This window comes from Alosa alosa, chromosome 5, assembly GCF_017589495.1.
Source record: "Alosa alosa isolate M-15738 ecotype Scorff River chromosome 5, AALO_Geno_1.1, whole genome shotgun sequence".
Classification (NCBI taxonomy): Eukaryota; Metazoa; Chordata; class Actinopteri; order Clupeiformes; family Clupeidae; genus Alosa; species Alosa alosa.
The window spans coordinates 26,166,300-26,182,883 of record NC_063193.1 but is presented as its reverse complement, the minus strand read 5'-3'; the positions used below and the strand labels follow the sequence as shown (position 1 = coordinate 26,182,883).

The following is a 16,584-nucleotide window of genomic DNA, read 5'->3' as shown; positions in this document are numbered from 1 at the left end:
TGTCCTGTGTTTCTCGTTCATTCTTCCTATACTGTGAGACTTCACTTATCTATCATTCATTTCTGTTTGTATCAACCCCCTGACCCCCACACTGTTATATACTCTCCATCTCTGCTTCTCCTTTACCCCCACCCCCCAGGTCTTCTCCCCGCTGTCGGACTCCATCCTGGCGGAGCGTACAGTGCGCGTGCTGGAGGAGCGGGTCAGCATCATGGAGCTCGGGCTGCAGCTGGTCAGCGGCCTCTCGCTCAGCCTGCAGCTCAGCCCCGGCAGCGACAGGGCCGTCCTCGCCACGGCAACCACGCAGGAGGAGCTCAGCAACCCCAAACAGGTCAGTCAGCAGCACACTGCAGCAACCCACACCTGACCAATCAGATTCTTTCACCTCCGCCACAACTCTGGCACATAAGAGCTTAATTACTTTCAAGCGAAAAGTCGGGAAGACATTTCGGGTGTCTAACTATAGAGATGCTTTGTGCATCACATAATACAAGCATTTAACATATGGTCTTCAGACCCACTGGAGGTGTGAGTTAAGTCCTTTACATCAGGGGTCCCCAACCTTTTATGTACCATGGACCGGTTTGATTCCCATTTTCTTTTCACGGACCCGGTGGGGTTCCATGTTCCGTGTTGTGCATGCATTACTTGAAAAGAACTAGCTCCAGTTATGTATGAACAGTGATGGTAACGAACTCTTAAAAATGTGAAAAACGTGGTTTTCATCCAAAAACCCGCCAGAGATGTTTCCTCATAGCCTACACACTCTTAAGACCATCATCATTTGCAATTTCGATCAACTGCTCTTCCTCCTGCGCTGACAAGTTAGGACTATTCGGGATATTGACAAATGGGTTGCGGACCCACTCATTGGTTTGCCGTGGATCTTTGGAGGATGGGAAGTAACGCTCAAACTCATTTGAGAGCGCAACAACGTGATCGCGCACCAGCTGCGAGAGAAAGGGCCCTGCCTCAGTCTCTCCCAAAACCCCCACTACTGTTTAGAACATATCAAATACACCCCGGTCCACTCGTCGTCCCCACAAATCAAGCTTGCTTTAAATGCAGCGACTTTATCTGCCAGTTTAAAGACAGTCGTCATTCTCCCCTGCAGTGACAGGTTGAGGTCATTAAGCAACCCGAATATGTCACACAGGTAAGCGAGTTTTGACACCCAGCCCTCATCACTAAAATATGCAGCTAATGGTGACTTTTTTTCTGTAAGAAATCTCTGCAGCGGCTCTCGCAACTCAAACACTCTGGCCAGTGACCTGCAACCAACCAACTTGGATAGCGTACCACGGTGACCCATTCACCTTTTCTAACAACTGTGCCTCAATATCCTCTGACATATCATCAATTTGCCTATGGACAGTGCTTGCAGAAAGCGGTACCTGAGCTATTTTTTTAGCTGCAGCCTCCCCAAGGAGTTCATTGCACATGCCTTTACCAGCAGGCAGAATTAATTCTTCCCCAATAGTAAAGGGCTTCTTAGATTTAGCAATCCGACTAGCCACTATGAGGCTTTTTAAGCAGCCACGTTCACCGATGTGGTTGCTTTACGCACTATTTATTTTTGTCCTTCTTGCTCGCGTTTCTTACGCTTAAAGAACTCAAGGGGTTTGTCTTTAAGTGTAGGATGCTTGGACTCTAGATGTCGAATTAGCTTTGATGGTTTCATTGCTTCGTTTGACAACTTATCGCCAAATACCACACATAAAGGACTTGGTGCATGCGAGTACCGGTCTCTGCGAAACCATATTTTAAATATGACTAGTCATATTTCGTATTGAATGACCCCTTCTTTTTCTTTGAGGTATCTGGCTCACCATCGTCAGTGGGTATTATTGTGAATGTGACATTATTGCGAATTAAATTGAGTTTATTTAGTTTGCATGCATTTTTTTTTTTTAAACTCTTGTCGTAGGCTACGGCCCGGTTAGGAATGTCCCACGGCCCGGTGGTTAGGGACCGCTGCTTTACATCACACTTACTAATTATGCATGTACTGTATGTTCATAATTATCGCCATTGTTTTGAGGCAGGGGATGAGCCAAGCTGAGCCGGTCGGAACGGGTCAGTAGAGTGCGGGGAGGGCAGCGGCGCACGGAGCCGTGAGACGCCATTGTCTCTCTGTCCGCTAACGACTCCTGTGGCAATCGGTTCTCTGTTCGCTCACCCGCTGCTGTGATCGCTAAAAATCAACTCCACTCTCCAGCTCATCACATAAGCCCGCATTATTGTAAAAAATGAGCAAATTTTTCCAGATATTCGGGGTGATGTAACGAAGGATTAAGTGCATGCTGCTGAGCATGGAAACAGTGTTGTCCTCTGATCACTCACGCCCTGCTGTTTCCTCTCTCTCTCTCTCTCCTTTGCTCACCCTTTTTTATCCAACTCCTAGTTTCTTCTGTTTAACTTTTCACTTCATCCTGTCCCTGTCCTTTTCTCTCTATCTCTCTCTCTCTCTCTCTCTCTCTCTCTCCTGCCCTTCCTGTTTGTAAGGACATCAATTAAATATAGTGAAAATACTTCTAGGAAAATACAATTAAGCAGAAATTTCTCTCTTTCTCTCTCTCTCTTTCTCTTCTCTCTCTCTCTCTCTCTCTCTCTCTTAGGAGGCAGTGTTGAGCTCCTGGCTCCAGTTCAGCGACGGCTCTCTCACCCCGCTGGACTTCTACGACCCCATGCACTACCGCCTGTCCGTCACCTCCCTGGACGAGGGCGTGGTGTCGGTCCAGGGCGAGCCCCCGGCGGTGAGCGTGGTGGCAGAGGGCGAGGGCCAGGGGGCGCTGGTGAGGGTGGAGATGGGCATCTGCGAGGCATGCCACAAGTCCAAGAGGAAGACCGTGCTGGCCGTGGGCCTCGGGAGCCTGAAGGTCAAGTTCCAGGTCGGGGGTAGGCGCGCGGGCAGTGGCGGGGGCAACCGAACTGGCGCGGAAGAAGGTGGCGGAACAGGCCCGGGAGGCGGGACGACGGGGAAGGATGGCGGGAGCGACTATGGCAACGACGGGGAGGAGGTGGCGGAGGGGAAGCAGCCAGGTTCGGCACTGCCAGGAACGGGTACGGAGCAGGACGTGGCTTCCAGCTCGGTGTCGGAGCGCGAGGAGAGCGCCATGCGGAAGCTCAGCACTACGACCAAGCCCACCGTCAGGGACAGCCGGGGCAGCGGCGGCAGCCCTGGGGGTGCCAACTCCTCCGACGACTTGGGCAAAGGCCCTGGCAACCTGGTCAACTACAACAACTTCCCCGCCCAGGTGGAGGTGCCCAAGAGCGTGGAGACGGAGGCCAACGACAACAGCGGCGCCGCTAAAAACGGCGAGGACGGTGACGGAGACGATGAGGAGGTTGGTGCCGGTAGCCTGGACAACCCTCTAGGCCTGCGTCCGCTCACCGACCTGGAGATCGGCATGTACGCACTGCTGGGGGTCTTCTGTCTGGCCATCCTCGTCTTCCTGGTCAACTGCATGTCCTACCTGGTCAAGTTCCGGCACAAGCAGTTGCCCGCGCAGGGCGGCTCGGAGCCGGCGGGCCACCACCACCACCACCGGCACGACTGGGTGTGGCTGGGCACGGACGCCGAGCTGGTGATGAGCGCACCGGGCAGCCCCATGCAGCACGAGCAGCACCTCCTCCACCAGCACCACCACGCGCACGCGCAGCAGGCCACCACCGTCATCGACATCGACCGCACGGGCAGCCTCGCCCACAGGGGGCACTGCCCGGCCCTGGGCTCGCCCGCTGTTGCCACTGGCAACACAGTTGCCGCTGTCACCGGAGGGGTGATGGTGGGAGGTTGCCAGGGGGGCACGTTGGTCCGAGGAGGAGGAGGAGGAGGTGGCGGGGAAGGGCCAGCAGGGTTGGCACGCGGCGAGGCGGTGCACTCGCCCACCAGCAAACGCAAGCGGGTGCAGTTCACCACCTTCGGCTCGCTGGACAGGCATTCGCCCCACCTGCCGCCGCGTGTGAATGGTAACGGGGGCATCCACTGGGTGGGCAAGGAGTCGTCAGACTGCTGCGACGGAGGAGGGGGGGATGACGACGGGGAGAGTGAAACCCAAGTGCCCGATTCAGACTCTCTAGAGCAGCTTTAATTAACCATGCAGAGGACCTGGGACGTAGCGTCCAGACATAAAAAAAAAAAAAAAAAAAAAAACTGCCCAAATAGACTCACATGGGCTTAAGAGTCCATGTATCCCTGAGGGCAGTCATAACTTGATTTGTTGGTCCTATCTTACTGATGGACTAATATTTAGCAGACACTTTTATCCAAAGTGATATGGACTCACGAACGGCAGGTTCGGGAATTGAACCTGGGCCAGCCACGTTACCCCTGCTCCACCATGCCTGCTATCTGTTGACCATCTCAGTGATGGCCCAGACATACTGTATGACCAGAACCAAGTTATGATGTCCAAAGTGCTACATGATTCTAGGCCCAGAGGGATGATAAAAAAAAAGAACTGGAATGAAATGGTCACTTTGGAATAAACAAAGCTTTGCAAAATGTCGGCCAGGATCCGTGGACTGCAACATAGGGCCAACGGAGAGACTGGAGGTGTTGTGGAGTTAATCTCCCGTCTTTCTGCTCATAGTCGAGGTTGTTGACTATGTGTCTCATCACCTCAATGCCTTTCTGCACGGGGGTACAAGAGGAACATACTGATGTGTGTGTGTGTGTATATGGCTTATCCATTCATACTGTGCTACTGCTCATAACAGAGGTTTGGAGGAATCGAGGATGAACTACACTACTTCAACCAAGGCCTTTTACATGCTACTCAACTCTTATATCAAAGTGATGTTAAGGATAGAGCGGGGTGGGGTGGGGGGGGGGCAGAATCATATACTTGTGGGACTCCATGTGTGTGTGTGAGATATCAGTTGTCCAAGCCAAGGCAAACCTGATTTAACTGACTTGTAAGTATGTGTGTATGTTTGAGGCCGTCTTAATATGGTTAAAAAATAAAAAAAAAAAAGAAAATTTAATATTTTGGTTGTGGATGTGGATGTAGGGCACACACATCCAATGCTTACATAAAGTATTTCACCATGTGTATGTTTCTGTTAGTCCTTACACATTTGTATGCCAAGCTCACATGTGAACTGTGAAGAGAGAACGTTCCCTGTTATATGCATCTGTAAACAGCACAAATCTGTTGTGAGACTTTTTTTTATTATTATACTGTGTTACACATGTCTGTTGTATAGAATATTCAGTTGCAGACGATTTTTTTTGTTCTTCATCATGCATTTTATGTACCGACTGCTTTGAATTCTTTTTTCATTAAAACTTCAGACAGTTTCCTGTCAATATTATCGGTGATGTACAGTTGGAATCGTAGGATCCATTACTACAGGCTTATGCAATAGATGGCTGTTTATGCATTCAGCCTTGAAAAATGCTGAATCACAAAAATTGATCATTACTGTTCAGTCTAGTCTGAGAACTTGGCAAAGTAATGTCAGTCAGAGTGCTGCCATAGTGATTTACACACATATCCACATTTTTCTCACACACACTAACCAGCATGGGAGGACTTATGTGTTAGACAAAAACAAACAAACAACAATAACAACTAGATGTACCGCATAGCGGTACAAAATATGACCGCCGCTCAGTCCTGTACATCCGTTCCGCGAAAATAAATCACACTTCAATTTGTCTCCATATTTTACTCCATCCCCCACTCTTGAAACTTTGTGTATGCTTGTTTGGCATGCCTGAGTGTGTGTGCGGCTGCACAGAAAGTACCCTACTGGTGCTGAAAAGGTGAATAGATTGTAGAATAGCCAAAGAAGATGTAGAATTGTTATAAAACCTTTAAAATCTCTAAACAATCACAAGTAGGGCAGTTCATCACAGTTCATCCATTGCAACTGGATTGATGAAAGGTCACTTACACCTGTAGGCTACATTGTATTTGGGAAAAGCAAAAGGTATCAGCATAATGTTATTTATTTATTTATTTTTTATGTATTTATAAACAAAAACAAAGGTCATTTTTGGATGGATGGATTTTTTGTGAATGTTTCTTCTTCTACATAAGATTTTAGTCATCTTTAGTTCATGTAATACTTTATTGTCAATGCACAAATTAGTGCACATTAGTCTGAAACGTTATTGTTAATGCACAAATTAAGTAACAGTAGCCTAGTCTGAAACGAAATGCTGTTTTACATCTAACCAGTGGTGCAAATAACTGACATGTCCAAATGGGCCTTGATGAAATGCGTCGCTAGACTGTTCATACACATTTTAACGGGCCAAAGTTGAAAAGCTTTTGTCCGTTATTGTTAGTGCAAATATAGGCTGATTCATGTTCCCTTGCATTGTTTAACTGAGGTCCATGGCTAGTCTGGCTTTCATCAGACCAAGCTCAATCTTTTAAGAAATCAAAAAATAAATAGCGGGCAGATCAGGCTGGGTTCACCCAGCCTAGTCCATAGGCACCCGATATTGTTTAATTTTCCGATTGAGATATACACGCTCTGGCTATTCTAAATGCAAAAATGCATCAGGGAGTTATGACAAAACGGTAACTAACAAACTAGATCCTAATAGAAAGTTGTTAGCTTCCCTAAGCTACAGGTAGGATTATAAGGTAGGCCTATTGACAACATAAATTGTCAATAGGCTATGCTGGCGACACAAATAAAATCTCCTTTGGAAACCAATGGCTTACGCCTTACAGTATCAAGCGGACTTAAACTGTCATATCGTGGCGAAAAGTTGTAATAACATTCACGCAGCTCCATGAGTCAAGGAAAGCCTTGAATGAAGTAGCCACTTCTAAATGGGACCCACTACACAGTAGCTTAAGGTGTTTTGCTAAAGCAGCCATAATGAAATGAAGGTGTCATTGTTTGGATACTTCACACACACGTTTTTTTAATTTCACAGACTACAACTACCAAGCTGTAATCAAAGCACATCGATTCCCCTCTCACACCCTGCACGCACTTAAAACAAAATAAACAGGTGTCTCAGTCTCACGCATGTATAGGCAAAACTGTATCAGACCGTGTAACATTGGTAAATCTTCCATTGCACAGAATGATTTTGTAGCACGTGCAATAAATGACAGTCGAAAGATACAAACAGTGCTGCTATCAATTTGTTTGGTATAACCGCATTTAAAGTTTTCTACAAATGCAATCAATCAAATGCCTCCATCACTCAACCAACGCTTAACGGTAACATTACCTAGGTCCTTATTGATATTACAAGATTAACGCATGCCTGCAGTAAAAACCAAGCATGTCCGAGAAACATCCTTAGATTTATTTCGGCTTCAAGAAGAAATGGGAATTACACTTCATGTGAACATCGCCCTATCCTTATTAGATGTTCGCTATGTAAATTACAGTCCTTGTATGAAGCGCCCATTGTTTTTTTTCCAACCCACTTTTAACTTCCAACAAAATTACGTCTCACTGCAACGATACGCCATCTAGTGGACAAACGACTACTTCTCGCCAATACTGAAAATGCAGCCATGATGATGATGATGAATATTTATTTTGGCTTTCTTTTAATCCTACTGATTTTCATTTTTTACCGGGGGCAAATCACAAATGAGTGATTATGAGCCAGGTTGATGTGGGCCCTTGAGACCAACATACCATAAAAGATTCACAGAGAACTGTGTCTGCCCTACCCTCCTTTCGGGGGGTCCAGTCCAGCGGGGGCTGCAGATGAAAACGAAAAATGACGGTTCCATGCTATCCATGTGGGGGTACATGCTCACCAAGTTTTGTGTACCCCGGTCTTTCAGTGTCCCGGGAATCCTTGTTGGTGTACGTCACTAAATGTACACATAAATTATTTTATTGTAAGGCCCCCCATGAACGAAAGTACACAAAACTTGGCATGCATTCAGAGGGTGTCATAATGATCCTACTCTTTTAATTTCGTGCAGTTTTGACCTTGTCAGCCAGAGATATTGAGATGAAAACACCTCATTTTTTGCTTTTTAATTTTTAACTAGGTGGCGCTATACATGAAATAAGTGGTAATGGGATGGGTTGACATGCCCCCTTAAGACCAACATACAAAAAAAGGTGGACCTCCTAGGCCCTACGGTTCTCGAGATATTCACAGAAAACTGTCTCCGGCCACCTACAGGCCAGTTGGTGTATAGTAACATAAATTAATTTATTGTGTGGCCCCCCATGAACGGAATTCCACAAAACTTGGCGTGCATACATAGGGTGTCATAATGATCCTACACTTCCAATTTTGTGCAGTTTTGACTATGTTAGGTCACAGATACCTTCAATTACACCACATCATTTTTACTTTTTTGTGTTTAACTAGGTGGCGCTATACATGAAATGAGTGGTTATGGAATGGGTTGACATGGCCCCTTGAGATCAACATACAAAAAAAAAAATGGTCCTCCTAAACCCTACGGTTTTCGAGATATTCACAGAAAACTGTGTCTGCCCTACCCTCCTTTCGGGGGGTCCAATTCAGCGGAGGGGCTACAGATCAAAACGAAAAACGATGGTTCCATGCTATCCATGTGGGGTTACATGTCCACCAAGTTTGCGGTGTACCCCGGTCTTTCAGTGTCCCGGGAATCATTGACGGAAATTTGGGCATGCAAAAAAGAAAAAAAAAAAAAAAAAAAAAAAAAAAAAATCTGACTAAACCTATATGACCGCCGCTTCGCTGTGCGGCGGTCATAATAATACTAACAGCTTGATTTATGCCCATATATCTTTAGCCTTTCCACGCTTTCAGAAAAAGGAAAAGGAAACAAGAAAAGGGAGGGTGGCTGTTCTACAATGTTCAGATGGAGGCCCTTATGTGTTCTACAGTGTTCAGATAGAGGCCCTTGGGTGTTCTACAGTGTTCAGTGTTTCCCACAGAATTAAATCCTATTTGTGGTGGTAGGTTTGCAGAATTGACTTGAATGCAACAGTTTTTAACAAATTAGCGTATCGTGGTTATGATGCTAACCAGATTTAAGCACAATTTAGTACAACATGGAAAATCATTGTGTGGTGGTCAGTGTTGATATTGTGGTGGGCCACCACAAATAAGTCAATGTATGGGAAACACTGGTGTTCAGATGGAGGCCCAAGGGTGTTCTATAGTGTTCAGATGGAGGCCCATGGGTGTTCTACAGTGTTCAGATGGAGGCCCATGGATGTTCTACAGTGTTCAGAAGGAGGCCCATGGGTGTTGACTGCTCACAGGTCTGCCTCCATTACACACTCTCTCGCCACTAAATGTCATCTCAGCATCTCAGTCTCGGAGTCTCTGCTCCGACTGACATTCATACATGCCACCCTAGGGTGAGTATCAGGGTCGCTCTCCAAGCCTCCAACCTTTCTGGGACTTGTGACCTTTTCTGGGATATTGGGTTTCTCGGAGCGAGAGGCCGGAGGGTGACCTGAAGCTGCTGCTGTCTCGGTGGTGGCATATGAAAAATGAATGAGGATTCAGAAACAGGACAGGAGATAAGTGTCTCTCTCTGTGCGTCATTGTGAATGAAGTGGTGTACAAAAACAGAAACAGAACAGAAAGCCTTTGAAAGTCCCAGAGAAATGCCATCCCTGTCCTCTGGTACCCTCTTTAGTCACCTCACAGCACCAGAACGCATAATAAGTTCTATCTCGTTGCTATGGTAACACAAACGGTTTGCCTTGAATACGCTCGCGTTGCGCTTTGAAAGTTGAAGTTCAATGCTCAGCTTGCTCAACGCTAGCGTTCACCCGCTTCGAACGTTATCACTCGATTGAATGGGCGTTATCACTCGTATTCAGCCTCATAGGTTAGAAGGGCCATGGAGAAGCGAGCCATGGAGAAAGTTAGCACGTCAATTTTGTAAATAGCCTAATAATTGTGTTGTTTTTTGTTGTTTCGAACAAAATATATGCCTACTTATCTGACCAACACTCCTTTATAGTGTACAAAGCCTAGAATCGCACGAATTTAGTGCAATTTCTCAATACAATTCAAAGGCTTGTAAGTAAAAGTCGTGGACAAATATGTGATTAGGTAAATAAATCATTGTTGACACGTTATGGTTATATTATCGAAATGAGTAGGATTGTGCTATAATCCTGCTAAACATATTAGGTGATGTTGTTTGACATTAAATTGTCCCGTCTGGTCAGTCTCACATTATCAGCTGTTCTTTGAGTCTGGGTAATTCATGGGACAAACTGTTATATCCTATAGGCCTACTACCGTTTTTCTGAAATATATAGCAACACAACATAGCCTATTGCATTCATTCCAAAATATTGCATTCAATCCAAAATATTGCATTCCTGCAGTGTACTACGTAGTGCAATGCAGCTTTTAATGTCCAAAATACAGTTTTTCCTGAATATGAACTACAGATATTCCTCCAAAACTACAGTGTTGAGACCTGACGTTGTAGAGTTGTATTTTATAGTAGGCCTGTTGTAGTATTTGAATATTTACCCACAACAATTTTACCCTTGTCTCACCAATATACATTATCTGTATATTATCTGTAAAGGTGTCCTGATATTTTATTTAGGGATGGTCCTGCAATCTTTTCTAAACATATCTTAAATTTCTCCCATCTACTTATGTTTTCACAGATCCTTGCTCCTGATATCCTGATGTAGAGGTTGCTTTTCATTTCATTATATAACTCCAACAGAACACCTACACAAAGGAGCTGTTAAAGCCAGCATGTAAACAAGGCCTTGTTTGTCCACTTCCTTAAGGGGCTGAAGCATGCTGGCCTTGACACCTCAGTCCTTGCTCCCATTTACAGCTCTGTTGTGGAACACATTCTCTCATCCTATGGTCTACTGCAGCGGGTGGTTATATCTTTCACACAAACATACGGGTATTTGTGGGCGTTTTTGCGAGGTAACCAGGTACGCCATGTTTTTGGAGGTGCAAACAAACGCTGCATTGCCATTGAGATCACATAGTAAGGAGCTGGCTCAAGGGTTATTTGTCGTATTTAGTTGTATAATGAAAGCACAGCTTTTATAGCCATCCATGTGTCTTTCCTTCTGGCTCTTTGGCTATGAATTTGGTAACTATAACGGACTATTTGACTTGGGTAATTGAGATGGTTGCTAGGGTTGATATGGTGGTTGCTATGCTAAATATAGTGGTTGCTATGGGAGTGGTGGCTAGGTTATTGCTAGGGTAACTGAGAAGTTTGTTATGGTGTTGCTAGGGTAGATATAGTGGGGGTTATGCTAAAAAAAAAAACAGTTGCTATGCTGGTTGCAAGGTTAATCATGTTGGTTGCAATGGTGGTTGCTAGGGTGACATTATGGTAGTAGTTGTTAGGTTGTTGGTACGGTAATTAAGATGGTTGCTAGGGTAGTCATGTTGGTTGACAATATCAAAGTGGTTGCTAGATTGTTGCTAGGGTAATTGAGATGGTTGCTAGGGTTGATATGGTGGTTGCTATGCTAAATATAGCGGTTGCTATGGTAGTGGTGGCTAGGTTGTTGCTAGGGTATAAAAATCCATAATCACATTAAAAACGCTAACTGGTTACAATTGTTTTTGAGAGCGAATTTCTTTTTTACTATTCTATTGTCATCCTTGTTTGGGACTTGAGTACTTCATTATCCCCTTCATGTGTCAATGTACAATGTACATTAAAGCATCTTTGATAGAAAAGGACCCTCACTGATTTTTTTCCATGTTAATAATTACTTGAATTTTTTTTTGTCTTTCACTTGTACTGGTTCTATATGTTCTGACCACTGACTGACTGCACCCTGATAATAATAATATAATCAGCAAGGTCAAGGTTTAAATTAGTCTCAGATAAGTCTGTTTTTATCCCATGCATTATATGTGCTAATGTTGTGAAGTAATTGGTGTGACCCTACAAAGGCCTGTCTGACCTATGACCTATTAATCTAGGCTTAGTAAATATGAGATCGGAGTTAAATAAAGAGCGTGCAGATTAGCTTCGGCATGTTAGCATACGCCATAGCAAGTATGGCGCCGCATGGAGCATTTGGAACCAGCTCCGTGCACGAAAGTCCGTGTTGGACACGAGCGATGTAACATCCTTGGATGACACAAAATATATGTGTGAAATGGAATCAACCCTCACATATTCACTGACTGTAGCAACCCCTACAAATCCTTTTTTTTTTTTTATCTTTGGCTCCGCCTCCTTGCAACACACAAGCAGCTAGAGGTCTCAAATTTCTAGTTTTTAACCCCTTATCAATATATGTGTCACATGTTGGTATTAGTTGATAATAACTGGTGTAACCCTGTCAAGGCCTGTCTAACCTATGCAAATCAAGGACATCTGAACAGCATTTGTATCTTGCATACCTCCTAGACTGATTACATTTTGCAATTGACATCTGTATATGACACAAAATTTGAGTGTGTAGTAAAATCGGATCTCACATATTCACAGACTCTATAGCGCCCCCTAGATTTCCTATATTTGACTCCACCTCCTGGCAACACACAAGCCATTAGATGTCTCAAATTTGACAAACAAGTTTGTTATCATTCCCTGTATCAAAATATGTGCCACATGTTGGTACTATCTTGAATTAACTGGTGTAATCCTATCAACGCCTGTCTGACCTATGCAAATTATGGCCATCTTAACCTAGGGTTAGCATTTCTAACTTGCATACCTCATAAACAGACTAAGGGCCCGTCCCATTTCTCCCCCCTTAAAACTTCCACTTGGTTTTGATTGCCCTCAACATTAAAGCGCCCTTGACAAGGGAAGTGGAGGGTAAGATCTTTCCCTATGAATTGGGACACCAGTGATGTAGTACTCGAGTCCGGTCTCGAGACCGATTTCTGCTTTCTCGGACTAGACTCGGACTTGTTCCTTCAAAGACTCGGTCTTGACTCGGACTCGGACCACAGTGGGAGGAGAAGGACTCGTAATTTCAGACCGAGTCCTCGAGACCAACGCATTTTTTATGTTCATATAAAAAACCCACACAACGCATAACATAACAACAACAATAATAATAATAAAATGCCATGTTGACGGGCATTATTTGAAAATGACATCCCATGGTGCAATGCAAAGATACTGCAGTCAGAGCTGCAGTGAGTGTCAGTGACTTTACTTCAGTTCAGTTGCTGTGGTGTGATCATAGCGGCAAGATGAGCAATGAGTCATCATTAAATTCGCATATCAAAACCACAAAACCTTCACGGGAAAAGATTTTTTAAAAAAGCACACTGCACGGTGCCAATTCTGCAACACCTCAATAACAGAAACTTTGGGCACAACTTCAAACATCCATTGCCATATCAGAAGAAGTCACCCTAACAGGTGAGTGCATTAACGTTAATGTATTTGTTGAGCTATGCTATGGTCGTTAACATATTGTGCTTTTCACCTAACCATGCATGAGTATAAATTGTGTTTGACATAAAGCTGTTAGTTTTAGTTTTACATTATAATGACATAGAATAGATGTTATTTTGATGGTTTGATGGTTGTTGGTAAAATAACCCCCCCAAAAAAAGCCACGAACCACCCACCACTGGTGTCTTTTTCTGACGCCCAGAGCTATCCATAGCTACAGTATCTACTAGCCTACTTGACCAAGTAGCCTAGTCCAACTTGAGAGCAAAGATGTGAAATGTGTAAGTTGTCTCATTAACACAGTTAGGGGAAAGGCTTAAGCAGGACAATACCATAAACTAATTTATCTTAGATGGTGTCAGGGACATTCTATTTTATCAGTGAAAAGTGTTGAATGTTTAATTTCAAGTGGCCATTTAGCTACTCAATTAGTTCATTTGTGAATGCTAACCGTTAGCATCTATATGGATTTCTCCATAGGCGTTAGCTTTAAGCTAACCAATCGGTTTCTATTCAATTTTAATGTGTCTCGTAAATGCACTCAGGAAACGAATACCAGGATATATTTTGTTTATCTGCTATACAGTTTTACAGTGAGTCTTAAGTAAAGCTGTGAAGAGAATTTCGGAGAATTTCTTGGTAAACGTTTTCTATGTGCCAAGCTTGTAGCCACACACACAAGAGCAAGGGCAAAATACATTAGTTGTTCGTCTGAGCTACACACTTAGTAGTTGTCTTGATTAGGGCACTCAGTGTCGTGTGGAGTTGAATAATACTTGAATTATATATTATTAGGCTACATAGGGAGGTTATTTTAGTGCTTGTGTGTAAGACAACAAGAGAGACTCTGCTTCCTCTAATGTCCACATACATTTTGTTGATTAAAATTAGTCAAGATCTACAACATCTGCATCTTGTTTAATTGTTAATCTACATTAATCTTGTTACATATAGTAAAGCCTTTGTTACAACATTCAGCAGTATGTAGACATAGGCTGATAATTTCGAGTAGGTAGCCTAATATAATTTCCACCATTAAGATCGCTCTGCAGTGAAAGGAGTTGTGGGCTGGCTAGGTCGCTACAGGTGGTTACAAATTTAAATATTAAACATTTTGAATATTAATAATAGGCTGTCCTTGGTCATTTTCTTTTACATCAGGAATGTGGAAATCACCTTGCATGTGTTAGGCTAGGCCTAGGCTATTTTGGATTAGAAATGAAGGTGACCTAGTTCCAACAGACAGTAAGAGAGCTTATGCCTTTAAAACTTATAAATTATACGTATATAGTTTTGCAATGAATAGTTTATAATAAAGAACATTATGAATTTTAAAACATGCTGATATATAATAGATATATAATAATTTGTGGATGTTGCCTCTCTCTTACAGGTTCCCGGAGTACAAGGCAGCACAAGACCAAACTGACGTTGCACAACCATCAGTATCTGCATGCTTCTCCAATGTTTCGGTCTACAGTTCTAAATCCCCTCGGCAGCAAGCAATTAATGCATCCATCGTTAACCCTTAAAGGAGTACCGTAACACCGGTGTGATGGGAATGTTGAGAAATGAACATTCTAAAGAATATCTGGGTTCATTGAATTCAACATAGAATTTTTAGAACCTTCAATTGTTGCGGAACTTAGAATGTTCAAAAACCTACACCTTTAAGGAGGACTTGGTAATTGGCTGTGCTCTGCCTCTGGCTTTGGTAGAGAATTGTTACTTTTAGAAAATTTCTGAAAGTCATGGACTCAAAATACACCCCCATCCCGAGAAGCACTATCTCCCGAGAAAAGAATCCCAGTACTGGTGAACCAAGTGAAGCAGACTATTGTTGAAAGATTGCAGAGTCAACCATCTGTCTCTGTAACTGTTGATATCTGGTCTGACCGCGAGACTGCGGTCCTTTCTTTGGCGCCTCTGCGATGCAGTACACTGCTCTAATGGATCCTGTGTGCTTGAACCGTACCTGCTTGAATGCCGACGGTTTACAGGACGGCACAGCGGTGAGAGGAGTTCTGCAGCTTTTGAGGAAATACTTGAAGAATATGGCATCACGCAAAAAGTTTGTTATATTATAACAGACAATGCAGCCAACATGAAATGCGCTTTCAAAGTGCAAATGCCCCTGCAGCAAGCCTCTGACACAGAAAGCGAGGATGACCTTGATGAAGAGGAGTTATGGGAGGACACTGATGAGGACACAGAACTTGGGCTATCAGGGGAGAGGCTTTCTTGTTTTGCCCATTCTCTTCAATTAGTTGTCTCAGATGGAATGAAAGAGGTCAAATCAATTAGTCTTGCCACTGCTAAAGCATCTCGCTTTTCTACCCTCTTGCACACCAGCTCGGCTTTCAAAGACACATTTGAAAGCACATGTGGAACAACAAAAACTGTACCTGCAGCGAACAACACCAGATGGAATAGTACATTTAAACAGCTACAAGCACTGACTTCTCTGGATCACAAAACATTGACCGAAATGTGCCTTAACGACTTTTCAGAAGTTGTTTTCACACCACGTGAGTGGAACCAACTCAGAGACTTAACCTCAATTCTTACTCCTTTTGCTGAGGCTACTAACCTAACAGAGGGGGAAAAAGTCGTAACTATCAGCATCATTGTGCCGACTGTTCTTGACCTGAACACCCATTTAATAAAATGTGAAACAACTCATATCCTGTGTAGACCCATCACAAGGGCACTACACGGATCACTGAAAAAACGCTTCCAGGGGATTTTTGAACAGTTTGACATGGCTGGGAAAACTGGGAAGGAGGAGCCATTCAACAACAAAATCTACACCCTTTCCACAATGCTGGACCCACAGTTTGGCCTAAATTGGGTGGATCTCGATGTGACGTGCAAGCAGGGTGCAGCATACCAGAGGCGATACTGGAAAATGTTATAAAGTAGCTAAGCCTACTAATTTATACCACTAGAAAATTTTAATTTGCTCTGCATGTCTTAACTATGATAAAAAAAAAGTCAGGGTGGGCTTGACATGTTGATGACAGAGCAGCACTGTTGAAGCAATTTAGAAAAATAGGCAGAAGATGATGCATGTGGTAGGAATTTTTTTAACGATAGTGAAAACATAGACCATATTAAGTGCTCCTCTAAACAATTCCCAATCTAGCTTAGTCTGTAGGCCTAACTGTTGATTATTAACTGGGGTGATATTAAATAATTTTTATCTAAAATATTTAATATCTAAAGGACTCGGTCTCGACTCGGACTTGCTTCCTCAAAG

At 43.7% G+C, this 16,584-nt stretch overlaps 1 protein-coding gene across 1 annotated transcript in view; it reads left to right on the top strand.

Annotated features, from left to right (window-relative positions):
- Positions 1–4,160, top strand: part of LOC125295100 (transmembrane protein 132D) — a 91,608-nt gene extending 87,448 nt beyond the window's left edge. The window contains exons 8-9 of the mRNA XM_048244258.1: positions 140–331; positions 2,619–4,160. Of these exons, the coding sequence (XP_048100215.1) occupies positions 140–331; positions 2,619–4,094 (1,668 nt within the window). The 3' untranslated portion in view covers positions 4,095–4,160. The remainder of the gene's footprint in view (positions 1–139; positions 332–2,618) is intronic.
- Positions 4,161–16,584: the final 12,424 nt, after the last annotated feature.